At 42.5% G+C, this 25,385-nt stretch overlaps 2 protein-coding genes across 6 annotated transcripts in view; one reads left to right on the top strand and one right to left on the bottom strand.

Annotated features, from left to right (window-relative positions):
• OFD1 (OFD1 centriole and centriolar satellite protein) overlaps window positions 1-13,558 on the top strand; it is a 49,117-nt gene extending 35,559 nt beyond the window's left edge. The window contains exons 13-20 of the mRNA XM_020894931.2: window positions 1,138-1,740; window positions 2,209-2,329; window positions 3,785-3,885; window positions 8,816-8,935; window positions 11,505-11,662; window positions 12,141-12,299; window positions 13,057-13,124; window positions 13,412-13,558. Of these exons, the coding sequence (XP_020750590.2) occupies window positions 1,138-1,740; window positions 2,209-2,329; window positions 3,785-3,885; window positions 8,816-8,935; window positions 11,505-11,662; window positions 12,141-12,299; window positions 13,057-13,124; window positions 13,412-13,454 (1,373 nt within the window). The 3' untranslated portion in view covers window positions 13,455-13,558. The remainder of the gene's footprint in view (window positions 1-1,137; window positions 1,741-2,208; window positions 2,330-3,784; window positions 3,886-8,815; window positions 8,936-11,504; window positions 11,663-12,140; window positions 12,300-13,056; window positions 13,125-13,411) is intronic.
• A 7,471-nt stretch (window positions 13,559-21,029) lies between these two features.
• GPM6B (glycoprotein M6B) overlaps window positions 21,030-25,385 on the bottom strand; it is a 154,833-nt gene continuing 150,477 nt past the window's right edge. For 3 of the 5 annotated variants that reach the window (XM_020894943.2, XM_020894940.2, XM_020894942.2), the window contains one exon: window positions 21,030-23,089. In XM_020894943.2, the coding sequence (XP_020750602.1) occupies window positions 22,940-23,089 (150 nt within the window). In that variant the 3' untranslated portion in view covers window positions 21,030-22,939. Of the gene's footprint in view, window positions 23,090-23,493; window positions 24,633-25,385 lie in introns of those variants that run through there. The other 2 variants (XM_020894941.2, XM_020894944.2) reach the window with 1 other exon arrangement.

Raw genomic sequence — 25,385 nt, 5'->3', positions numbered from 1 at the left:
TAATTTTCTCTCCCAAACTCACAGAAGAGAAATTATCTACTGTGGTCTTGGGGGACTATTTATATGTGGAAGCATCACTGTGTAGCTTCTGTGGGTTTAGTGTTTGTTTGGCATGAGGGCTGTTTTTGGTATGGATGCCTGTGACCTCTTTACTCAGCGTGTGCTAGCCATGGTCATTATCCCTTTATAATCAGGGTGTGCAGATGTGGTGGCTGGTGCCCAGTCCTGAGGTTCTCAGCATTGATGGAAGATCTCAGACACTCCCAGAACACGTGATGGGATCGTTGGTGGCTTGAGACCACTCTTGGAGCCCAGAAGGGCGGCAGTGGTGGCCATTTGAGACTGCTTCTGTAGCCTGAGGTAGGGAGTAGGTCACAGCAGAGGCTCAGAACAGATCCTGAAGCCTGTGGCACGCAGGTGGCAGTTGCTGCCGCTCGTGACCCCTCTTGGAGCTCCTGTAGGCCGTGTCATGCCACCTGAGAGTGTGCACAGCGGAAAAGTCTGCAGTGGTGTGTCCCACCCCTCCCCTCACACACCCCAACCATCAGTAGCACCTGGCCCTCTCCTTGGGTCTGATTTCCGAAGTGTGAGCTTCAGCACCCAGCTTCTGCCTGCCTGGGTGGACACATGTCTCGGGCTGGGGAGTATAGGGCAGTGGTGCTGACCTTTTGTGCAGGTTTCTCCCTCCCAGCTGCTGCACACCAAAGGCTGCATTCTCCTCTGAGGCTCTGGAGCTCACCTCCATCTTGGCTGATCTCGTGGGGTGCAGGAACCTTGCCTCTTTTATAGCACCCTCCTGAGGATACAGATCCTGTCCCAACTTCTTCCTTGCCTTTTTTCCCCCCGTTTTGTCCTGCCTGGTTCTATGGAGATTTCCTTGCCCTTTCGGAGATCTGAGGTTTTCTGCCAGTATTCAGTAGATATTCTGCAAGAATCATTCCACACATAGATGTATTGTTTGTTGATGTATTTGTGGGTGCAGGTGAGCTTCACTTCTTACTACTCCAGCATCTTGATCACACGCCACAAACTGTTTAATGTGCTAGTTGATTTTTCAACTAAAAATTGCTGAAACATTTCAGTTTGGTTCTCCACCTTTTCCCTTCATGTCTCACACTCTCTGTTTGTGATCTGCAGCACTAGAGAATGAAGTGTACCGCAACCCAAAGCGCTATCTGCTGAATCACTCCATCAGCGGGTTAATGAGCACCAGGGCGGTACCTCGTGATGGCGACATCAGTGGGGATTTCTTGAAAAATCCTCTGAGACCAGAGGAGGCGACAGCAGGCCCAGTTACACCGCAAATCCTCAAATACCCAAATGCCAGCGCAGAGGGCAATTCCCCTGATTCTGACCTCGAGTTTGTAGCCAGTACCAAGGTAAGGGTGAGAGAGCTGGAACAGGAGGCAGAGCGCCTGGAAAAAGCTTTCCAGAGCTACCGTCAAAGGGTCGGTCAGTGCCCTGCCAAGAGCCACTTGGCAGCCAGGAGCCCACCCCCGCTGCGTCTGCCCGGGACTTTCAAGAACATCACTGCAGCTGTTCCCGAGAGGTGTGTGTTTGTGGACGCTAGAGTCACCTCTCAGCAGCCTCCGGTGAGCACATGCGGAGGGGACGAGAGCGAGGTGTCCGAGGTGCCCAGCAGCATGGCCTCAAGGTCACACAAGAGCATAACCTCCAGACGGCTCTCCTCCACGCCACTCCCCAAAGCGAGAAGCCTTGATAGTGAAATGTACCTGGAAGGTGAGCTATGGATACAGGCCTGTGGGTGCTCTGGACGGGGGCCGGTTGCTCCTCATCCCCCCTCTCCTCTGGGTAACAGTGCAGCTGGAGGCTGATAAACCAGGAGTCATGGGAGCCTCTGAACTGTGGGCTCCTGGGGAACCATGACTCCCCTACCCCAGGTTACAGGTGGTGTGGAGGCCATAGGATAGAGGGTCAGGTGCCGGCGTTTTGCTTGGCACGTGGAGGTTTTCAGAGAGTGACTGTGGCTTTTCCTTGGCTGCTGGTTAGTTTCATGTATTCTCTTGTTATCACTGAAGTTTCATTTTCATGCCTGAATTGTTAGTTCTGTGGATGATTTTTACATACCACACTCCTTACAAAGATGATCAAAGACATTTTCAAAGTGGTAGAAATCTTTAGAAGCTGCACTGCCATCTTCTCCACACAATCTGTAACGTGCTTGTCCTGGTTCCTCCTGCCGCATAGGTCTGGGCCGGTCCACTGTGACTGCCACCTGTCCCGACAGAAAGCCACAGCCTTCGCCTGCCGAGTCCAGGCCCAGCCTTTCTGCGCACTCGCTGTCCAGCCCTCTGGAGCAGAAGGCCAGGTAAGTACCTCATTCTCTGCCTGGCCTCTGCTGAGGTTGGTTAGCTTCCTGTGGTCTCAGCCAGGACTGGCTCCGGTTTTTTAGGTAATGTTAAAGACCATGTGGCAGGATAGAATTTGCAATCAGATTATAAGATGCATGATCTCTGAGAATCATTTTAATTACTGCCTGGAGGAAAAAAAATTCTACTTGTTTGCTAAACTTGATGTATAGTATATATGTGAAGGTCTCTCAGTTGTGTCTGACTCTTTGTGACCCCATGGATTATACAGTCCATGGAATTCTCCAGGCCAGAATACTGGAGTGGGTAGCCTTTCCCTTCTCCAGGGGATCTTCCCAACCCAGGAATCAAACCCAGATCTCCTGCATTGCAGGCAGATTCTTTACCAGCTGAGCCACAAGGGAAGCCCAAGAATACTGGAGTGGGTAGCCTATCCCTTCTCCAGCGGATCTTCCCAACCCAGGAATCAAACTGGGGTTTCCTGCATTGCAGGCGGATTCTTTACCAACTGAGCTACCAGGGAAGCCCTACAGTGTATGTACTTGGGTATTAATAAGCATCTTCATAGTTCCATGAATAGACTTGGTTTATAAAGATAAAGCAGACATAAAAAATTTGCAAATGCAAACCAATTCACTGTAAACGTTAAATAGTTTTGTACATCATTAAAAAGTCACTTAAAAATATTTAGGGATTTAAATATAAGCAAATAAGATTCCACAGTGTCAATCATTGAAATAAATTCAAAAGTGGTAGTGAGTCCTAGGATACACGGGCTGAAGCAGAATGGGGTGGCTGTATCGAGAAGCTTGGGGGCGGGGGTGGGCAGCAGGTGGGATTCAAGTCCAGGGTGGGTCTCCTACCTGTGCCCAGTCCCCACGGTGGGAGATTCTGACTCCTCCTCTCTGGGCTCAGGCCTGGGCATCTGTATGTTGATGCTCATCTACTGTACAAAGTTGAAAACTAGCACAGGTGCTTGTCTGGTCCTAAAGTAGGTAATTTTTTTTTTGTATCGGTCCTTCTGTGTTAAAGCCAAGAAAAGAGGCAGGACACATGTGGGCTGAGTTAGGCACTGTGATGCATGGCATCTTCAGCTGGCTCATGGTAATGATATAAAGAGCTTTTTGAAAAAATTTTCAAGTTCTTTAAATAAAAATTCCTCCTCGGAACTGCTTTGAGAGTGCCAGGATATTCTTTATTAACAATGGTAGTACCCAACTCATGGCATGAGGCAGTGTGGAAGAGTGACTGAGTTAATGCGTATTAATGGTTTGGAATGATGTCTGGTGCATGGAGAGCGCCCAGTGCAGAGTAGCTCCTATTCACTATGTGTCCACGAGAAATTAATTTTCTAAAGCATTTTCTCAAGTCACAAAAGGCTTTTCATCACCCTCTGCTCTTGTGTCTTACATTATTAAAACTTCACATTCTTGAATTTTATTCTTCCCATCCAGTCTTTATCAAAGACCTACAGAACTTCAAGACAAAAGTGAATTTTCAAATCCAGACAAGCTCGTTTTTAAGGATAATGAGGAATTTGAACCATCTTTTGAATGTAAGTTTAAATATTAATTCTTGCTTTTATATGTAGAACTTGTTTCAAAATGTAAAACATTTTGGCAAAACATACCAATTGTTACAAAATGCAAAGCAGTTACAAAGTAATACATTTTTATTTTCTGATAAAATCAGTGATACAGGTATAGTACCATGTTTTTGTATCGGGAAGATTTTTAGGTTCTCAGTTCCATTGTTAAAAATTTCAGGATAACTAAATTGCAAACTTAGGGAAAGACTGAGGGCAGGAAGAGAAGCATGCAACAAAGGATGAGTGGTTGGATGACATCACCCACTTAACGGACATGAGTTGAACACACTCCAGGAGATAGTGAAGGACAGGGAAGCCTGGTGTGCTGCTGTCCATGGGGTCACAAAGAGTCGGACATGACTTAGGGACTGAAAAACAACAATTGCAAATCAGAGCTAAGCATGTGAGTTCATTCGCTCAGTTGTGTCCGACTCTTTGTGACCCCGTGGACTGCAGCATGTCAGGCTTCCCTGTCCATCACCAACTTCTGGAGCTTGCTCAAACTCATGTCCATTGAGTCAGTAATGCCATCCAACCATCTCATCCTCTGTTATTCCCCTTCTCCTCCTGCCTTCAATCTTTCCCAGCATCAGGGTCTTTTCCAGTGAGTCAGTTCTTTGCATCAGGTGGCCAAAGTATTGGAGCTTCAGCTTCAGCATCAGTCCTTCCAATGAATATTCAGGATTGATTTCCTTTAGGATTGACTGGTTTGATCTCCTTGCAGTCCAAGGGACTCTCAAGAGTCTTCTCCAATACCACAGTTCAAAAGCATCAATTCTTCAGCACTCAGCTTTCTTTATAGTCCAGCTCTCACATCCATATGTGACTACTGGAAAAACCATAGCTTTGACTAGATGGACCTTTGTTAGCAAAGTAATGTCTCTGCTTCTTAATATGCTGTGTAGATTGTTCATAAATTTTCTTCCAAGGAGGAAGCGCCTTAATTTCATGGCTGCAGTCACCATCTGCAGTGATTTTGGGGCCCAAAAAATTAGTCTGTTACAGTTTCCATAGTTTCCCCATCTATTTGTCATGAAGTGATGGGACCAGATGCCATGATCTTAGTTTTTTGAATGTTGAGTTTAAACCAGCTTTTTCACTCTCCTCTTTCATTTTCATCAAGAGGCTCTTTAGTTCCTCTTTGCTTTCTGCCATAAGGGTGGTGTCATCTGCATATCTAAGGTTATTGATATTTCTCCCAGCAATCTTGATTCCAGCTTGTGCTTCATCCAACCTGGCATTTCGCATGATATAGTGGCTCAGACAGTAAAAGTGTCTGCCTGCAATGTGGGAGACCTGGGTTCAATCCCTGGGTCAGGAAGATCCCCTGGAGAAGGAAATGGCAACCCACTCCAGTACTCTTGCCTGGAAAATTCCATGGACAGAGGAGCCTGGTAGGCTACAGTCCACGGGGTCACAAAGAGTCGGACATGACTGAGCGACTTCACTTTCACTTACTCTGCATATAAGTTAAATAAGCAGGGTGATAATATACAGCCTTGATATATTCCTTTCCCAATTTGGAACCAGTCTATTGTTCCATGTCCAGTTCTAACTGTTGCTTCTTGACCTGCATACAGATTTCTCAGGAGGCAGGTAAGGTGGTCTGATATTCCCATCTCTTTCAGAATTTTCCACAGTTTGTTGTGATTCACACAGTCAAAGGCTTTGGCATAGTCAATAAAGCAAAAGTAGATGTTTTTCTGGAATTCCCTTGCTTTTTCTATGATCCAGTGGTTGTTGGCAATTTGACCTCTGGTTCCTCTGCCTTTTCTAAATCCAGCTGAACATCTGGAAGTTCACAGTTCATGTACTGTTGAAGCTTGGCTTGGAGAATTTTAAGCATTACTTTGCTAGCATGTGAGATGAGTGCAACTGTGCAGTAGTTTGAGCATTCTTTGGCATTGCCTTTCTTTAGGATTGCAATGAAAACTGACCTTTTCCAATCTTGTGGCCACTGCTGAGTTTCCCAAATTTGCTGGCATATTGAGTGCAGCACTTTCACAGCATTATCTTTTAGGATTTGAAATAGCTCAACTGGAATTCCATCATCTCCACTAGCTTTGTTCATAGTGATGCTTCCTAAGGCCCACTTGACTTTGCATTCCAGGATGTCTGGCTCTAGGTGAGTGATCATACCATTGTGGTTATCTGGGTCATGAAGATCTTTTTTGTATAGTTCTTCTGTGTATTCTTGCCACCTCTTCTTAATATCTTCTGCTTCTGTTAGGTCCATACTATTTCTGTCCTTTATTGTTCCCATCTTTGCATTAAATTTTCCCTTGGTGTCTCTGATTTTCTTGATGAGATCTCTAGTCTTTCCCATTCTATTGTTTTCCTCTATTTTTTTTGCATTCATAACCAAGGAAGGCTTTCTTATCTCTCCTTGCTATTCTTTGGAACTCTGTATTCAAATGGGTATATCTTTCCTTTTCTCCTTTGCCTTTAGTTTCTCTTTTCTCAGCTATTTGTAAGGCCTCCTCAGACAACCATTTTGCATTTCTTTTTCTTGGGGATAGTCTTGATCACTGCCTCCTGTACAATGTCACGAATCCTCTGTCCATAGTTCTTCAGGCACTCTATCTATCAGATCTAATCCCTTGAATCTACTTGTCATTTCCACTGTATAATCATAAGGGATTTGATTTAGATCATACCTGAATGGTCTAGTGGTTTTTCCTACTTTTTTCAATTTAAGTCTGAATTTGGCAATAAGGAGTTCGTGATCTGAGCCATAGTCAGCTCCTGGTCTTATTTTTTTCTGACTGTATAGAGCTTCTCCATCTTCAGCTGCAAAGAATATAATCAGTCTGATTTCAGTATTGACCATCTGGTGATGTCCATGTGTAGAGTCTTCTCTTGTGTTGTTGGAAGAGGGTATTTGCTATGACCAGTGTGTTCTCTTGGCAAAACTCTGTTAGCCTTTGCCCTGCTTCATTTTGTACTCCAAGGCCAAATTTGCCTGTTACTCCAGGTATCTCTTGACTTCCTACTTTTGCATTCCAGTCCCCTATAATGAAGAGGACATCTTTTTTGGGTGTTAGTTCTAGAAGGACTCTTGTAGGTCTTCATAGAACTGTTCAACTTCAGCTTCTTCGGCATTAGTGGTTGGGGCATAGACTTGGATTACTGTGATATTGAATGGTTTGCCTTGGAAACAAACAGAGATCATTCTGTCGTTTTTGAGATTGCACCCAAGTACTGCATTTTGGACTCTTGTTGACTATGAGGGCTACTCCATTTCTTCTAAGGGATTCTTGCCCACAGTAGTAGATATAATGGTCATCTGAGTTAAATTCGCCCATTCCAGTCCATTTTAGTTCACTGATTCCTAAAATGTCGATGTTCACTCTTGCCATCTCCTGTTTGATCACTTCCAATTTACCTTGATTCATGGACCTAACATTCCAGGTTCCTATGCAATATTGTTCTTTATAGCATCAGACTTTACTTCCATCACCAGTCATATCCACAACTGGGTGGTGTTTTTGCTTTGACCCTGTCACTTCATTCTTTCTGGAGTTATTTCTCCATTCTTCTCCAGTAGCATATTGGGGCACCTACTGACCTGGGGAGTTCATCTTTTAGTGTCATATCTTTTTGCCTTTTCATACTGTTCATGGGGTAAATGAAGCTTGTAAATGAATCCTTATTTTGTGAAGGTTAGGATTGCCTCAGATTTAAAGTAAGTGACTTCTTAAAATTTGCTTCCCCCCCCCCTTTTATGGAATGTGAACATGTTAAGTGACTTTTCTTTGAATTATAATGATTCCATCAATTGCCTCAGATTTAGAAATACCTTCCTTAGTTACAGAAAGGAGATTAAAGAGTATTAGCTTAAGAGACTAGAAATTGTTGTCCTGGCTTTGGTCCTGCCTTAGATTGTTCAACCTCGGAGCCTACTGCTTCACTAAACAATAGGAATGTAGTGTCAACCAGCTCTGAGGTTCTTTCTGGGTTACCGAGTCTTTTTTTTTTTTTTTTTTTTTTTGGCTATAGAAGCTTTATTCATAATAGCCGGAAACTTGAAACAACCTAGGTATCCGTCAGTTGTTGTTGTTCAGTCACTAAGTCATGTGCAATTCTTTGTGACCCCATGAACAACCTGGCTGATCCAGGCTTTTTGCCGTACTCCCTTGGTTGTGGCGTACCACACTCTAGCCCTCAGGCTGTCTCCCAGGTTCTGACCTCTGAAGGCTGAGCCTCAGCTCGCAGGGTGTGGAAACCTTTCCTTTTTCACAGCTCCCTCACATGGGTGCAGGTCCACTCCCAATTCCTTTCTTTTTTTTTTCTTTCATTCTACCCAATTACCTAGAGTTTTTCTTGCCCTTCTGTTAAGTCTGACGTGTTTAGTTGATGTTTTCGTAGTAGTGAGAATCATTCCACATGCAGATGTGTTTTTGGGAGAAGGTGAGCTCCATGACCTACTCCTCCACCATCTTGATCCCATCCCCCAGAAAGTTTTTATATTTGTGCGTTAACCTATAGTTTTGCCTTGAGCACTCCATCCTCAAGTCTGAATGTCTAGTACTTTGAACAGGTAAATTAAAGAGCTTAGTATATTTTATGAAATCTTTGAACCAACTTCATTAACTTTGTTAAATCACTGCTATTGAAATAGACTTCAGATGCTTTTCTCCAAGCCAGATGAATTCTGCTGTCATTAGACTGATTTCCCTCCTGGGTAACAAATCAAATTTGTCAATGAATCTCCTAAGAATGCTTTAAGAAGCAGATATATTGGCGAGTGATTCTAGTGAGTTCCTGGAACCCTGTAAGTAAAGGGCTGGCCCAGTTGCTTTGTCTGAAACTTCAGTGCTCAGCAAGGAGTTATCCCCACCCTCTCTTCTCCTGCTGCTGCTGAGGGCTAGGGGAGATTCACTTGCACTTCTTATAGATGGACGGAGTGTGCCAAGGCAGTTCGAGAGAGATGGCCTCCCTCATGCTGGCAACATGCCTCATGTGGACGGCGCTACAGCCCCTGTGCCCACCAGGCCCATCTCGTTTCAGTACTCGGGTGAGTTTTCCTCTGTTTTAACTAACGAGGTATGTCAATAATAACATTTCATTTTGCTTTCTATCTGTTTGCTTCCTTCATACCTTAAAAAATTAGGATGGTTAACCTGTTATATTTTAGTCTTCAAAACAGTGATCAGGATGGGGAATACATGTAACTCCATGGCTGATTCATGTCAATGTATGACAAAACCCACTGAAATGTGAAGTAATTAGCCTCCAACTAATAAAAATAAATGAAAAAAAAAAGAAGATTCATAGTAGCATAACAGCAAAATACTGCAAACCAGCCCTGATGTTCGTCAGCAGGAGAATGGATTAATAAATTGTTACCTATTCACCCACTGCAAAAAAAAAAAAACCAACAGTGATGACCCTGAAAGAAAAGTGGTCATTATATCCCTCCCTCCCGTCTGGCCCACTTTCTCTCCCCGTCTCTTCTGCAGACTCCCCCTTCCCTCGCCAGTATGTGGAAGCAGTTCAGCCCTTGGCCAGTGGACAGGTCCTTTTCTCTCCTTGGACCAAAGTGTTGAAGGCTTGTACACACCCTTCCTCAAGTAAAACCACCTACTAGTAAAACCGTCCTCCCCCAAAGCTGTGCAAAGCCTCTTGTAGGCAGTGTGAAGTCACCGTACTCAGGAACAGGAAGAATTGCTGACAGAAGAAAGATTGTGAGAGGGTGATTTTGCTGAGTCCAGCGTAAATCACTGTGGAAAACATCCATTCAGGATGGCTTGCTCAAGAGCTTTTTCTATGCCAGGCACTTTCCCGGGGGCTGGGCATCCTGCAGTCAAGCAGCCCCTGCCTTGTGGAGCTTCTCAGGGTGGGCAGGTTGTGGAGGAGGGCATGGTCAGCAAGCCATCACCAAGGAGCCCCAGTCAGATGGGTAGTCAGTAGGGATGGTGGCAGCCATCTGGAGGAGATGGTAATAAAAATAACAGAGTAAGAGAAACCAACTGAGAAGATAGGTGTTCTGCCTCTGAGAGGTACTAGATAGTATAATAAGGTCTTCTAAAATGAGTATTCAAAAGTGTGGCTGCACCATTCAGGAGTGATCCTCCTCCCCCAGGAACGAGCAGAAGATTGCCTTTCTGCCCGTGGAAATGAGTACTGGCTGCCTCCGGTAGTCAGGTTCATGGCCAGGATCAAGGGCCAGACAAGCCTGTGTTGTCTCCCCTTGGTGGCATGGAACCAGGGCCCGGCATAGAGATTCAGAGTCCTCTGGTGAACTAGAGAAGTTGTCTGTTTCTTCACACTGTTGGGGGTGGAGGGTAGCATGGGTCAGAGATGAGGTTTTTCAGCCAGGGCTGGAGCAGAAAGGTCACACAAGCATCAGCGAGGTTGGAAGGTGATTCAACCATGAGGTACAGGAACTTGAGCTGTGGGCTCTCAGGAGTCAGCAAATGAAGCCGGGCCGCGCCAGAAGGAACAGAAAATAGATGCACGCCATTGTGGTGGGCAAGGCAGGCACTGGAGAGGTTCCCTGCCCCTGTGGGGGTACCGGGGTACATTAGGGTGGGGGCTCACCTGGTAGGAGGGGGGAGTCCCCAGGGAGAGATGGGGAGGGAGCACATAGAGTTGGGGAGACTGTGGGAGCAAAGGCGGGGGCAGAGAAGAGCAGCTGGAGTCAGGTGATAGTGAACGTGCCGGGGGGGGGTGGTCTGTGGAGGTCGGATGTGCAAAAGTGATGGTGATGGTGGAGGAAGTCAGTCCGATAGGAAAAGACTGGTTGTTGGGGCCTTGGCTGCCATGGTCTGGACTTGACCGGAGAGAGACAGCGCTCAGTGCCTCCCTCCCTTCTCTTCGGGAGGTGACTGGTGCTAAGGAAGCATACGGACTTGAAGGCTGAGAGACTGGTGTCAGGGAGTGCAGAGACTGTGGTGTTGGTACTCTCGGTGAAGGGTGGTCAGGACCCTCACTGCAGCAGCAGGACGAGGAGAGGTGGGAGCCCGGAGCCCTGGAGGTTGGTGGACAGAGCGTAGAGTGAGCTTGGCAAAGGAAGCCAGCGTTGTGGGATTGCCACATGCAGATGGCAGGGAACTTCCCCGTAGAAGCATCAGTGTGAGGCCAGAGAGGGACAAGAGAAAACGTGGGGGATGATGGGGACAGAGGCAGCCCCAAACCCCAGGGAGGGATCCGCCTGGAGGGAATGGAGTGATGGCCAGGTGGCCTGAGCGGGGAGGGGAGGGTGGTTGGTGGTTTTGTCCTGCTCTGGGCTGGAGACTCTTGCACCCCCGTGGAAGTAGTGTGGGGGTAGTGACCAGAATGCTGTGGGAATAAATGGGGACAAATGATCGGGTCAGAATGCTAAGGATCCGGTAGGCTCAGAACCAGATGCAGAGGCAGAAATACAGGGTTCCCCTCGGCTAGGAAGGAGGGGCTAGGGACACAGTTGAGAGGTGGGCAGGGCGCACTGCCACGTCTGGGGCTGAGGGCTTGGAGGCCAGCAGAGGCGGCTGACAGTCACACCATCTCCTTGGGCCTCAGCAAGACCCCTGTGTACCCATCTCGTGTTTGTCTGAAAAATTTGCTGCCAGAAGCCATTCGTTCTTTATTTTCTGTCCCATTAGGTGTCAACCAGAAATCGCTTGGAGAACAGAAGGAAGAAGAAAAACTCCAAGAACAGCAGGCAAGGGGACGAAGGCAGGAAGAAGAGCAGAGGCAGAGCGAGTGGCGGGAAACTCTGCAGAGGGAGCGGCGAAAACTTGAGAAGCTGGATCAACAAAGGGTACTGATGCTGGTGGGAGAGGGAGTCCCCTGTGTCTCCAAGTCCTAGGAGGAGTGGGGAAGTGAACCAGCCTTAGGCGGCCTGAGGACAGCTGTGGAGCACACAGGCCTTCTGGTTCAGGGTAGAGGGCCAGCCCAGTCCCGTGCATCCTCATCTGGTCCTGAAAACAGGCTCATGAATGAGGAGGACCTTGTTTTGCAGTTGATTTTCTCATTGTAAATGAGGTTAAAAAAAGAGCCTCTTGCTTCAGGGCTCCCCTGTCCTCTTTTCTTTGATGTGCTCCTGGCCCTTAGGCTGGTCCCAGATTATTCAGGCCACTTCACTTGTGCCCCTTTGATGGTAGCAGTGACTTCAATTAAAAAACAGTTCTCTGGCATGCAGGTTGTAGGTAAAGGATCAGGATTACAATACTGTGTTTTTCAACCCTTAGAAGTTCTAAAAGAGGTATAGTTCCTATTCTGGTACCCATCTGTTTCAGAGGCTAATTGAAGAATCATTGAAGTTGGAAATAGAAAAAGAATACAAATCAAGTGTTCAGGAAATGAAAGACAAATCTAAATCTGTTTGTGGTGAAAATCCTCTAGAGAAATACATGAAAATCCTGCAACAGAATCCAGACCAGGACACCACGGACAAGGTGCTGATGCTGTGGACGGGTGTCTGTGGGTGGGGAGTGCTGAGGGCTTCTGTGGTTTACTTGAAACTGAAGTGGCTCAGTCGTGTCCGACTCTTTGCAACCCCATGGACAGTAGCCTATCACGCTTCTCCGTCCATGGGATTTTCCAGGCAAGAGTACTGGAGTGGGTTGCCATTTTCCTTCTCCAGGGGATCTTCCCAACCCAGGGATCGAACGTGGATGTACCGCATTGTAGGCAGACAGACACTTTACCGTCAGAGCTACCAGGGAAGTCCTGGTTTACTTGAAAACCTTGTGATAAAGATCTGCCGTCTCCATTGGAGACAAAGGGAAAAGCATAGAGAATCTGAAGGTCACATAGAGTTCCAGCCTTTTCAATATCTGACACTCCTGACAAATCATGGCTTTTGTTTGAGTAAAAGATTTCAGAAGTTTTGATTTGTCAAAGTTTGTAAAAGTTGGGATATCTTATTATTTTCAGAATAAGAAATAAATAAAATGAAAGCTCTATGATTGAATAATGAATGAGTTAGTCCTGAGACAGTAATATTTTATCTAAGTCTAATGTACTCTGTTGAGAATACCTTCCAGGTAGCTTATTCTGATGTGCTTGCTGAATGTCATGTTTAAAAGTCACTGCTTTTATAGACTCAATTACTTATATATTTCAAAAACAGTTCTTAGAGAAATCATAAAGTTTTGAATATACATCTAATTGCAAAATTCCTTCCCCCCCCCCGCCCCCGCGTTGTGTCAGAGTTCCAAAAAGGTGTTCAGAGAGAGCTCACAGTTGGACACGCTACCATCTAGTGACAAAGATGAAAGGTATGGTGTCCCCAACATTGTGTTCTTATGCAAACCATTTATCATAGTGCTGGTTCATTCTCAGCCAAGGGAACGTTCAGATATTTGAGTCTGCCTGTAACTGAATCAGTCAAAATGACTGACTTCAAAAGAAAATCTATTGCATTTTATTAACCTGTCAAATTACTGATAAAAATCATGAGCAAGGGCAGAAACCCCACAGGAAAGGAATGAGAACATGTTAGATCACAGAATAAACTTGACAAGAATATAACAGATTAAAAATTTTTTGTCTTTCCCTAATTTAGTTTTTCAGCCTTTTCCCATGAGGAACCAGATGACATTTGGTAGCCGTGTTTGCTGCCCAGCCTCTTACTCTGATATCATAATTAACGGCCTGTGAGTTCTCTGTAGTGAGACAAACTCCTCAATAAAAATCATGTGAAATCCAGTGTGATTTTTTTTCTTAGTTCTATTTGCTACTATAGTATATAAATGAAAAATAATCTAGTCAAGTGACACCTCTTCAGGGTTTCTCATTCTTAGGCCGTTCATTACACTGAAATGAGCTGCTATTTTTTCCCTCCATTTTTGTCTTAGGTTGTATCTTCTTGAGAACTTATCTTATTGGTCAAGTTCTAGGCCTTCCTTTTCGAACTTTCAGTTGTGTCCCTTCCTCTTAAGTGTTGGGCTCCCACCTGTCAAACAGGAGGCCATCTTCCTTGATATTCTCCTTATGGTTTGTCCCTGAAAATACAAACACATGTTTTTCTATTCTAGAGTTTCAGTGCTAACCAGTGGTCACCCAGAGCATAACACAGGCAGGGTCTGTCTACTCTGTCTTTCCAGTGAAACCCTAGAGGATTCCTTCCTCTTTACATATTCAGATTGGGCTAGTTGTCTTTGCTGGTGATGCTTGTTTGGCCATTAAGTTCCATACTAAAATGGGAAGGAGATTTGGGGGTGTTTATTATTCCTTAGGCTTCTAATGATCAAACTACTGCACAGTTGCACTCATTTCACATGCTAGCAAGGTCATGCTCAAAATCCTCCAAGCTAGGCTTCAACAGTATGTGAACTGAGAACTTCCAGATGTACAAGCTGGATTTAGAAAAGGCAGAAAAACCAGAGATCAAATTGCCCCGGCATCTGTTAGATCATAGAAAAAGCAAGAGAGTTCCAGAAAAACATCTGCTTCATCTGCTTCTACTTCAGCCTCTGACTGTGTAGATCCCAACAAACTGTGGAAAATTCTTAAAGAGATGGGAATACCAGAATACCTGACCTGCCTCCTGAGAAATCTGTATGCAGGTCAAGAAGCAACAGTTAGAACTGGACATGGAACAACAGACTGGTTCAAAATTGGGAAAGAGAGTACATCAAAGCTGTATATTGTCACCCTGCTTATTTAACTTATATACAGAGTACATCATGTGAAATGCCAGGGTGGATGAATCACCACATGGAATCAGGATTGTGGGAGAAATATCAATAACCTCTGATATGCAGGTGACACCACTCTTATGGCTTAGAAAGCAAAGAGGAACTAAAGAGACTCTTAATGAAGGTGAAAGAGGAGAGTGAAAAGCTGGCTTAAAACTCAGCATTCAGAAAACTAAGATCATGGCATCCAGTCCCATCACTTCATGGCAAATAGATGGGGAAATAATGGAAACAGTGACAGACTTTATTTTCTTGGGCTCCAAAATCACTGTAGATGGTGACTGCAGCCATGAAATTAAAAGACACTTGCTCCTTGGAAGAAAAACTATGACCAACCTAGACAGCATATTAAAAAGCAGAGACATTACTTTGCTGACAAAGGTCCATCTAGTCAAAACTATGGCTTTTCCAATAGTCATGTATGGGTGTGAGTTGGAGTTGTTGGATTGAGTTATTGGAGTTCTTTATATATTTTGAATATTATCCCCTTATCAGAAATGTGGTTTGTAAATATTTCTTCCATTATATAGATTGCCATCTCATTTTGTTTATTATTTTCTTTACTGTGCAAAAGGTTTTTGATTTCTCACTTGTTTGTTTTTTTTTTTTTTTTGGTGTGACATCAGAGTCCTCATCAAAATCAGTGTTTACCCTGTATGTTTTCTTCTAGGAATTTTATGGTTTCAGGTCTTATGTTCAAGTCTTTAATCCATTTTGAGTTGATTTTTGTGTGTGGTGTGAAATAGGGGTCAGGTTTCATTCTTTGGCATGTGCCTATACAATTTTCCCAACATCACTTCTTGATGAGACTGTTCTTTCCCTCTTACATAGTCTTGGCTCCTTTGTTGGCAATCAGTTGACCATATATACATAGGTTTATTTCTGGGCTTCTTATTCTGTTCTGTTGATCTATGTGTCTGTTTTTATGCCAGTACCATACTGTTTTGATTACTGTACTTCGTGATATAGGTGCTTTTATATTGGTTGCATAAATATTTACAAATGTTAAATGTTTTGCTGAACTGACCTCTATATTATGACCTCCTTTGTATTGTTACAGTCTCTGGCTTAAAGTCTACTTTGTATGATAAAAGTAGAGCACCTCTGCTTTCTTTTGGCTTCTATTTGCATAGAATTTTTCCCTCTGCTTTTAAGATTTTTTTTCAATATTACATGTTTTTGTCTCATTTATGGGTGTTCTTTTGTTGTGGTGGCAGTGCAGGGTGGGGGGGAAGGAAACTTTCTTCATGCATGCACAAAGTGTGATGCTGACCGAGGATGATGATGAAAATTGCTCAACCTCCTTGGGCTGGCTGAGGCTGACCTATGGTGAAACTTGGAAGTGAACTCCAGTCCCCGGAATCAGCCAAGCATGGATCAGGAGGCGTGTTGGGGAGAGAGGAATCTGTCTCCTACCCGTAGTCATACCCCATCCAGGGACATTCAGAAATAATCTTGCCGGCTCCTCAGTCAACCCCAAGTGGAGAAATGTGCACCAGGAAGATCGGGACCAGCAACAAGTATCTGCCCGGCCATCCAGATGAATCCTGCTCATGAGTTGCCAGCTGTCTTCTCCCCTCATTTTCAATCTGGTTTGTCCTTAAAGCTAAAGTTGAGTCTCTTGTGGGCAGCATTATTTATGGGTCTTTTGTTGTTGTTGTTGTTTTTATCCATTTGTCCACTTTTTTTTTAATTGAAGTAAAGTTAGTGTACAATGTTACATTAGTTTCAAGTGTACAGAAAAGTGATTCAGTTCATTCTGTTTTTCAGAGTCCACTTAAAGTAATTTTTGATAGGTATGTAACTTTCGACATTTAATTTTTTTATTGTTTTGTATTCCTTTGTTTTTTTCTTCTTCTTTTGTGATTTGATGGTTTTCTGTTATGTTATGCATAGATTTATTTTTTGTGTATCTTCTATAGCTTTTCACTTTGCTGTTACCCTGGGGATTACATAAAACATATTTATAACAGTTTAACCTGATAACAATTTTGAACATATACAAAGGCTGTACATTTATAGACTTCTTCCCATTTTGTATTTGATGTCACAATTTATATCTTTTTACATCATGTATCCACTGACAAATTATAGTTATTTTCAATCCTTTTGTCTTTTAATTTTTATGCTAGAGTTTCAAGGGATTTACCTACCACCATGACAACATTAGAGTATTTTGACTTTATATTTGCCAGTGAGTTTTGTACTTTGATAGGTTTTCTGTCACTAATTAGCATCTTTTCATTTTAGCTTGAAGAACTTCTTTTAACATTTCTTGTAAGACTGCTCTGGTGGTGGTGAACTCTCTCTAGCTTTTGCTTGTTGGGAAATCTCTCTCAACTTTAGTTGTGAGGCACAGCTTAATTGGGTATAGTATCCTTGCTTGGAAGTTTTTCTCTTTGAACAGTTTGAATACATCATTTCAGTATCCTCTGGCTTGCACAGTTTCTGCTGATAGTCTCCCAGGTATTCCCTTATATGTAACAAGTTGTTTTTCTCTTGGTGTTTTTCAGATTGTTTCCTAGTCTGTAGCTTTTGAAGATTCAAAATTAATGTATCTCGGGGACTTCTCTGGAAGTCCAGAGGTTAAGACTTCATGCTTCCACTGCAGGTTCAGTCCATGGTCAGCCAAACAAACAAACAAAATATTGTGTTTCAGTGTTTATCTCTTTGGATTCTTTTTTTTTTTTTTTGGAACTCTGTGGACTTTGTGGATCTGAATATTTCCCCATATTAGGGAAGTTTTCAGCCATTATTTGTTTCAATAAATTTTCTGCCCCTTTCTTGTTTCCTTCATTGACCTCTATAATGTGTATAGTTGGTTTACCTGATGGTGTCCTGTAAGTCCCTTAAATTATCTTAATTTTTTCATTTTTTTTCTATTTGCTCCTCTAACTGGATAAATTCCAGTGACTGTCTTCAAATTTGCTTACCCATTTGTTTAGTCTGCTATTGAACCCGTCTGATGACTTTTTCAGTTATTCTTCAACTATGTGATTTGTTTGGTGCTTTTAGATAAATTATTTGAAATTCTCACTTTGTTCATGCATTGTTATCCTAATCTCGGTGAGCATCTGCATGACTGTTACTTTGAACTCTCAGGTGAGTCACTTATTTCCCTTTTATTAAAGTCTATTTCTGGAGTTTTATTCGTTTGGAATATAGTGTATTTCTTCTTCATTTTCCTTGTCTGTGTTGGTTTCTGTACTTTAGGTAAAACAGCCACCTCTCCCAGTCTCAACAGAATGGTCTCTGTGGGAGATGAACTTTGTCATTCAGCCCAGCCCAAGCTTTTGGTTGCTTCTCAAACCTTCATGATAGTCCAAGCTACCTTCTTTGTTCTTGGTGTTTCTTAGTGTTGAGGGTGTTGTCAGGACTGGTCAGTGTTGCAGTGGGGAAGATCACAGTCAGCACATAGATGCAGGGTGATTGGGAAACTGACCCCTCAGATTGCAGGTGGGAAAATGAGCAGTTAGGTCTGATCCTGGGAGCTAGTGGTTTTTCCTGCTCCCTCTGCACTTGGCCTGAGTGCATAGCTGCAGGGGTACTTGTACTCCAGTGCCTGGTAAGAACTGCTGCTACGTCCTGTAGGCCTTGTGAATGCCAATCCTGGTGGCTCTCAGAGCCAGATAATCTTCAGATCTGTCCCCTGGGTGGCAGGTGCTGATGCTGGAACACAGATCAGTGTACCAGCTCCTCCCTGAAGACATGGATGATTGGAGGAGGCAGAGCATGGATGCAGTGGCTTTCTTGGTCCCTGGGGAGGATGGCAGTTCCCTGTGTGCTAAATTAGAAGCCTGACTCTAGGCAGCCTTTTAATATATGTAAATAGACCCTTTTCAGGGAAAGACCTGGAGTTGGTGAGTCCTCTCAAGCTGGGTAAGAACTGGTTGTGAGCATCTTGTGGGTTTCTTGGACACCACAAAACACCTTAAAACAAGGTGTTTGGGGCATGGTCTGTTCCAAAGGTGAAAATCATAAAAAGGGGAGGTGCTAGATGTGGGGTCCAAACCCTTTGCTCTTCAAGGTGAATTGTGGAGGTGGGAGTGCCCACCAGATTGTGTGGTGGTGTGCCAGAGTTAGGGTTTCTGGTAAGTCTTATGTCTGAGCCTTTCCTGTCCATTTCAATGTGGGTATTTTCTTGTCTGCTCAATGTGTAAGAGTAGCCCAGCTAGTTTTTTCTTTTAGAAAAACCTGCTTGGTGTGCAGTGGTCTGTGCCATATGTCCATGGGAGGAGGGGAAGTTCAGGAGCCTCCTATAGCATGGTCTTAGTCCTAAACCCTCAGATAACTTTTAACACTTCCTAGTATTACTTTTCCCCTCCTCTATCTTCAAAGCCCTTGTCTAAATCATTTATTGTGTTGTTTCAGTTTTCTAGCTTGGGGATTGTTAGCTTCTTTTTTTTTTCCCCACTGTCAGTCAACTTAAGTTCTAAACAGTATTCTTATTACTCCAGATGAGGTTAGGGTCTGTTTCAAGAGCAGTTAGTCATCTGTTTATGCAGCACAGCAGGTGGTCACATCATCCGCCATGCGTGTGAATACAGCCTGTGAAATGTGACATCCTCCCCTGCAGGCTGCCTGCTCCTGCCTCCCCAAGATCCCCCAAATGGAGTCTGTTCAAATCCTCCCCAGGTGGGTAAGTATATCAGTATAGATAGCAAACAGGAAGATGGAGGGGTCGTTTAGAAAAAGTGTTTTTTTAACCAAACCTGACTGACCTCTCTTTGTATTTTTTTCCTCAAAACTTTGTTGTTTTACTCATCCTAACACTCACTTTGAAAAAGTTACCTTAAGTAAAATCTAATTTTTGACACACTGCCAAGAACAAAGTAACCCTGCACTGGCTAGCAGAAGCTGTCACCATTTAGGACAAGACAGTATTCACAAAGCATACTGCCTGGCAAAAACCACTACAATGTTGTAATTAGCCTCCAACTAATAGAAATAAATGGAAAAAAAAATCTTGAAACAAAGCAATGTGCTTTGCTTTATTGCATGTCACAGATACTAAGATTTTTATAATTTAAAGGTCTGTGGCAACCCGAACAAATCTGTTGGTACTGTTTTTCCAACAGCATTTGCCCAGCTTGTGTCTGTGTCACATTTTGGTAATTCTAACAGTATTTCAAACCATCTGCTAGCACAAAGATGACAGCTCACTGAAAGCTCAGATGATGGATAGTGTTTTCTGCAGTGAAGTACCCTTTAATTAAGGTATATATGTTGTTTGTTTTTTAAGATGTAATGTTATTGCATGTGTTAATAGGCTGGTGTAGAATACCTATATTCACTGGGAAGTTTACTCTTTATTGTACCATTTGTTGTACTGCAGTGGTATGGAACCAAACCTGCAGTGTCTCTGGACAGGTCTGCCTGGACCTGAGGTCTGCCTGGATTAGGAAGTATTAGAAAGCCCTAAAAGGATTGTTTCGATGTAGAGTGTTTTGCTTGTTGTTTATTAAATGAGTAGGTGAGTCCCATATAATTTTGACTTGATTTTCATTCCTTAGAAGTTAATTTTCACAATGTGTAACTAGAAAAAGGGAAAACTCTTTTACTTCTAAACCTCTAGAGGTTCCTACATTTTGTGGCAGGATTTCTGTCAGTATTTTAGATAGTACCTGTGATCTGATGTAACTTAGGAAATAACTGCACACAACACTCCATAAACAGAAAGTGTTAAGCTGTATGACCAATAGCATGGTAATTGGACTGCTGGTGTTCTGCTGTGCATGAGGAAAGGCTGATAATCCAGAGGCAGTGCCTCCTTTAGAAACGACAATAGTGCCAAAAGCCAGTCCTTACTCAGAAAGGTCAGATATAGACAATCCACATGTACAATCATGCTGACAGGTTAAGTAGTTGAAAGAAATTATAAAATGAAGTCCTAAGTAAGAAACCTAGCTCTGCAGCTTAGTTTTGTAATTGAAATATAGTTGATTTACAATGTTGTGTTAGTGATGTATAGCAAAAGTGATTCAGTTATGCATGTGTGTGTGTATATATATATATATATACACACACACACTTTTTCAGACTCTTTTTTCCCCTTATAGTTTTATTACAAAATAGTGATTATAGTTCCCTGTGCTCTATACAATAGGACCCTGCTGAATAGACTGGTATCTTCGGTTGGTAAAACAGCCAGTGTTACGTGGACCTTTATGAAGGTTCCTCACTGTTCCTGCTGTCTCCAAACAGAAAGCTTTGTATTAATCCCATAAATTATTACATAATTTTTCTGACTAGCTTCATACCTAAGTGTTAGTGGCAATTGATGTAACATACCGCCCAGTGGGTTACAGTGTTTTCTCAAATTGTTCTTGCTTTAAAAGGGGCTTCTGTCAGAAATGAAACACATGGCACTTGGAAACTTGATTTCCACACAAATGTAGAATCTTGATTATGCATACTGTTTAAAAATGACACCATACCGAGGACAGAGAGAGAGTATATATGTATGGTAAAAAGGCAAGTGAATGAAGCTATAATTTTTATTTCATTTCTCTTAATACATCCACAGCTATTTCCACCTAAATAGATCTTTAAAATAAGCATACACAGGTATTGACTATTATCTACAAATATTTATTGTAACACTTGAATAGAACTACAGGAAGCCCTTGGCACTGATAGAAAATATTGATTCACTGTTAGGTTACAAAAATTTATACATAGCAAAATTTAATGCTCTTTACATAAAAAATATTAGACTACTTAAACAAAACTTTCAAAAATTCCTGGTAAGAGCTACCAGAATTAGAAAAGTAAAATTAGGCTTTAGACACTGCCTCTTCTAGAACACTGGACTCAAACAGCACCTCCACTGCTGGAAAAAATATTTAGGTCTGTCATGCAACAGGAAAACGAAACACCAAGCTATTCTGGAACAACTGTTCTACACAGAAGAGATCGTCTCCCGATTTAGAAAAAGAAAAAATAGTCAAGATCCAAATAGGCATTTTTAGGCATTAACAACAACACCAACAAAAAGAATCCAAATGAAATATTATACTTGCTGTTCAATTTTAATAGCATCTGATAAAGGTATGCTTCCTTTCATTTTAACACATTTCTGCACATGGATATGTTTAAAATCCAGGAAACAGCCAAACCACAAGTTAATTCTTAACATGAATATACATAGTTAACCCTATTATATTATGCAGCCCCCTTTAAAAGCACTGATGCACCCAACAGTTATATGTATCATTTCATAAAGAACAACACAAAGTTTACCATCACTAATACCCAATACCTATAGTCACTTAATGTTCTGAAACACAATGATTTAGAAGGCAAGTTTCTTTTGAAGATGGCTTAAACTCAAGCATTTGGGTTTTTTTTTCTTTTCCTGAACATTGAACTTTCTTATTACAGGAAACTTAAGATTTAGATAAGAAAAAGTGAAATAAATATCAAACCTAATTGAAATTACTTCAGTATTCAAGTCTATAAAAGTAGGAGGTCTGTGGTCTGTTGGTAATTAGGTTTTGGATAGTTGATATGAAACTGTAAACTTGCTATTCAGACCACATAAAAATGGTTTTGAGTGGTGGTCATTTTAATAAGGTAACACTTCTTCATTAAGAAAAACATCTGTGAAGCAAAATTCTTTGAAGGATTTGGGGTTGCCTATTGTTAAGTTCTTAGAAATTGAAAACAAATACTCCTTAAGGCAAAGCTGACATTTATTTAAAAGAAATCCATTACAAAATTGATTTTGGATAGCTTGTCAGTCTGAATCTAGCTTCATCCATGGTAGGTAATGCAGAATTATTATAGTGGGCTCAGTTTAGCATTCTTGAGGGAAAAAAAAAACTATTTCTGATTGGACCAGGAAATTAGTATGTCCTGGACTTAGAGGGGTGGGGAGGTCAGCTTATATTATTCTTACAAGGGTCAACTCTAAGAATCACTTTATCTTTGAGCCAAAGTTTCATACATGTCAGCTGTCAGAAATGGAATGTCACAGCAATTCCATTTTAGTTCCTATTTAGATGTATTTGAGGGCAGATGGCAGAAGTGAATGTGTGGTCATACTGCCTGATGCTGGTATGGCATGGTCCTTATCAAGGGGTATCATGTATTTTCACAGCCTGTCTTGGTAGGATTGTGAACATGCCAAAAATTTCAAAAGGATAAATATTCATTTTGTTGAAGTGTTGCCTTTTAAAATGGCTCCCATGAAACCTCCAATATCTGTTGTAAAGAAAGAGAGTTACCTACTGGAAGGTTTTCCTAGAAATACATCCCAGCAGCTTGAGACAGTGAAGTGTTTGGACTTCTACGTGAGTTTGTTTGGTGGGGTACACATCTGTACTGCAGAGCAGCTGTCTGATGATTTGTCAGAGCTGTAAATTCGTTGGCTGAGACCCTCTGGCAAACATTTATGTGTAAGAATTGAGTTGTTCTTTTGACCGAGACTGGATATCTTGCAGTTCCTGTTCTTCCTTTGCTTTGATATCTTGGTAAGCCTGCATTTTGCTTGCATCCTTTAAGTAAGCCCAGTTAGAAGACAGTATCATGAGGAAGTGGATCTGGAAAAGAAGGGTGAGCATGATGGCTAGTGAGCATGTGAGAAGGCAAAGCGAGCTGTGAAGGCAGATTAGACGCTCTGTGCTGTAAAAATGGAGAGGGTTATTCCGGATTAATACTCATTCTGCTATCAGGCATCGGAGACTGAGTGCAAGCTCTGCTAGGACGCTTCATATTAAAAGGGTGAAAAAAGTTAGTAAACAAACATTATGAACCAGGAGAAAATGGCCCAAGTTACTGTTAAGAAAAGGCAAAAATGAAATACGACAGGGTGCTTTTTACCATTTTAAGAGTCACTTTAAAAACGAAGGCAAAAGTTCAGAAACACACTGTGTGGTTATTTTGGAATGAGTGTCATGCAAAGATCTTTCCTATCTGTGGACAAAAATCAATTTCCCCAAAGGCCTGAAAGTGTGAACGGTGTTTATTTTGAGTAAACAATATAAAACTACATATTTAACATGGAAAAATTAAGTGAATGTCAAAACCAAAATTAAGAACTATCAGCAAAGCATGTAGACTCCGTGTTAACACACTTTTAGTAGTGAAGCTAGTTTTCGTGTATAACTGCCGTGATTTCATTTCACAAAACGTCAAAATCGTTATGATCATTCTTTACAGTTTGATGTGGCAAATGCTTCTTCCCCGCTTATTTTCCTCATCTTTCCTGCAAAATCTATATATCAAGTTCCTTATATTTCCTTCTCAACATATTGGAGACTTTCAGATCCAAGCACAATTACTTTCCCCATTAGAATCTTACGTGCAGTTTGAGAAGTGGCTATGAGGAATCAGTTACTACTCACCCCAATCCAACACTGTGAGGTATCCATTCTGTGGGCTCTGAAACGACTGATGGTGTTGTGTAAAAATAAAACTACATATAAATATTTTTGGGGAGATAACAAGTGAGCTCTTCAAATTTTCGTCAGCTTATTTGAGGGGCATTTATTTGGTAGTGAGCCCTATAATTGTTAAAAATACTGTAATTAGATTTAAAATATATTTGTAAAATATTTTCCAGACAGAGTCTGAGAAGACCAAATCCAGATGAAAACGGTTCTCTTCCAATTCATCTTCAGCGCTTGTGTTCATTACTGAAATGGGTTATCAAGCAAGCAAAAATAATGGAAAACACAGGTATTCCAGTTTTAATACTTCACTTAGAGATACTGCTCAGAGTTTTAAGTTCAAAGAAATTGTTTTTCAGTGGCTGCTCACCAATGTCAGTAAATAACTGAATCCTTTCCACAAAGTGGAAATAGCCAGATCTCATCATCATTTCAGAGTTCATGTACGGTAAGTCATTTGAGTAATCTACCATGCAAAATGAGTTGACTAAAGCGATTTACAAATTACTGTAACAAAACTGCAGAAGCCTAGGCTCTGCTTTAGTCTGGGGGTCAGTGATACTTCATGCTATGGAATATAGCTCTCTAAAGCTCCTTATTGGCCTTATGCAACTTAGAACTTAGTGCAGCAATCTTCCCGACTCTTAAACTTCAAAACCGCATAGTTATATGTGGTAGCCATCATGTAGATCAGCTGGTGGAAGAGAACAGAACAGGACAGTAAGATACAGGTAGTGCGGGCCGCTGCCCCGACGCTTCTAAACTTGGCCGGGGATGGGAGCCAGCTCAGAGCCTAGGGTGTTTCTTTTTAGCCATTTGTAAGCCCGTTATATCTCTCTCACTCAAGCTTCTGGAGTCACACATATGATATAAGTCATCAGCCCAGAGAACAGATCCCCACCCTGAGGGAACAGAGGGTTGCCTCCACGTGGGGAGGGATGACATCACGGTTAGACAAACTCTGAAGGACTCACTTCCTCATTTCTCAGCACTTGAGGTTCTCCCTCACTCTGCCCACCTTAGATCTCTGGACAGAAGCCATGCCCTCCCAAGTTTTCAGTCCACATGGATACACACAGACACACGCTTGTGTGGTGGCATCTTCCGTATTTGTGAATCTGTCCTTGTGCTAAAATTTCCCTAACTCTCCGGTCAGCACTCACGGCCATGCGGACGCACAGAATGCCGAAAAGCCAACACACCCAAGGCAACGCTCTGCCTTCCTGTGGCAGCTGTAAACAAGCGTCCTTTTCATCATGTCTTTGGTGCCCTGGTTTCTGCATTTTTGTGACCTCACTCTTTCTGTTGTCCCTCATGACAGTGCTAAAGGGTTGTCTAGAGTTCCTAAGCACAGGGAGACTGTGAGGGGCCTGATGGAGAAAATATATGTGTTCAGCAAGCTTCAGTCAGGCCTGAGGCACACTGCTGATGGCTGTGGGTACACTGT

This window comes from Odocoileus virginianus, unplaced genomic scaffold (genome assembly GCF_023699985.2).
Source record: "Odocoileus virginianus isolate 20LAN1187 ecotype Illinois unplaced genomic scaffold, Ovbor_1.2 Unplaced_Scaffold_6, whole genome shotgun sequence".
Lineage (NCBI taxonomy): Eukaryota > Metazoa > Chordata > Mammalia > Artiodactyla > Cervidae > Odocoileus > Odocoileus virginianus.
The sequence above is the reverse complement of the archived record's forward strand: the minus strand, read 5'-3'. Positions and strand labels throughout refer to the sequence as shown.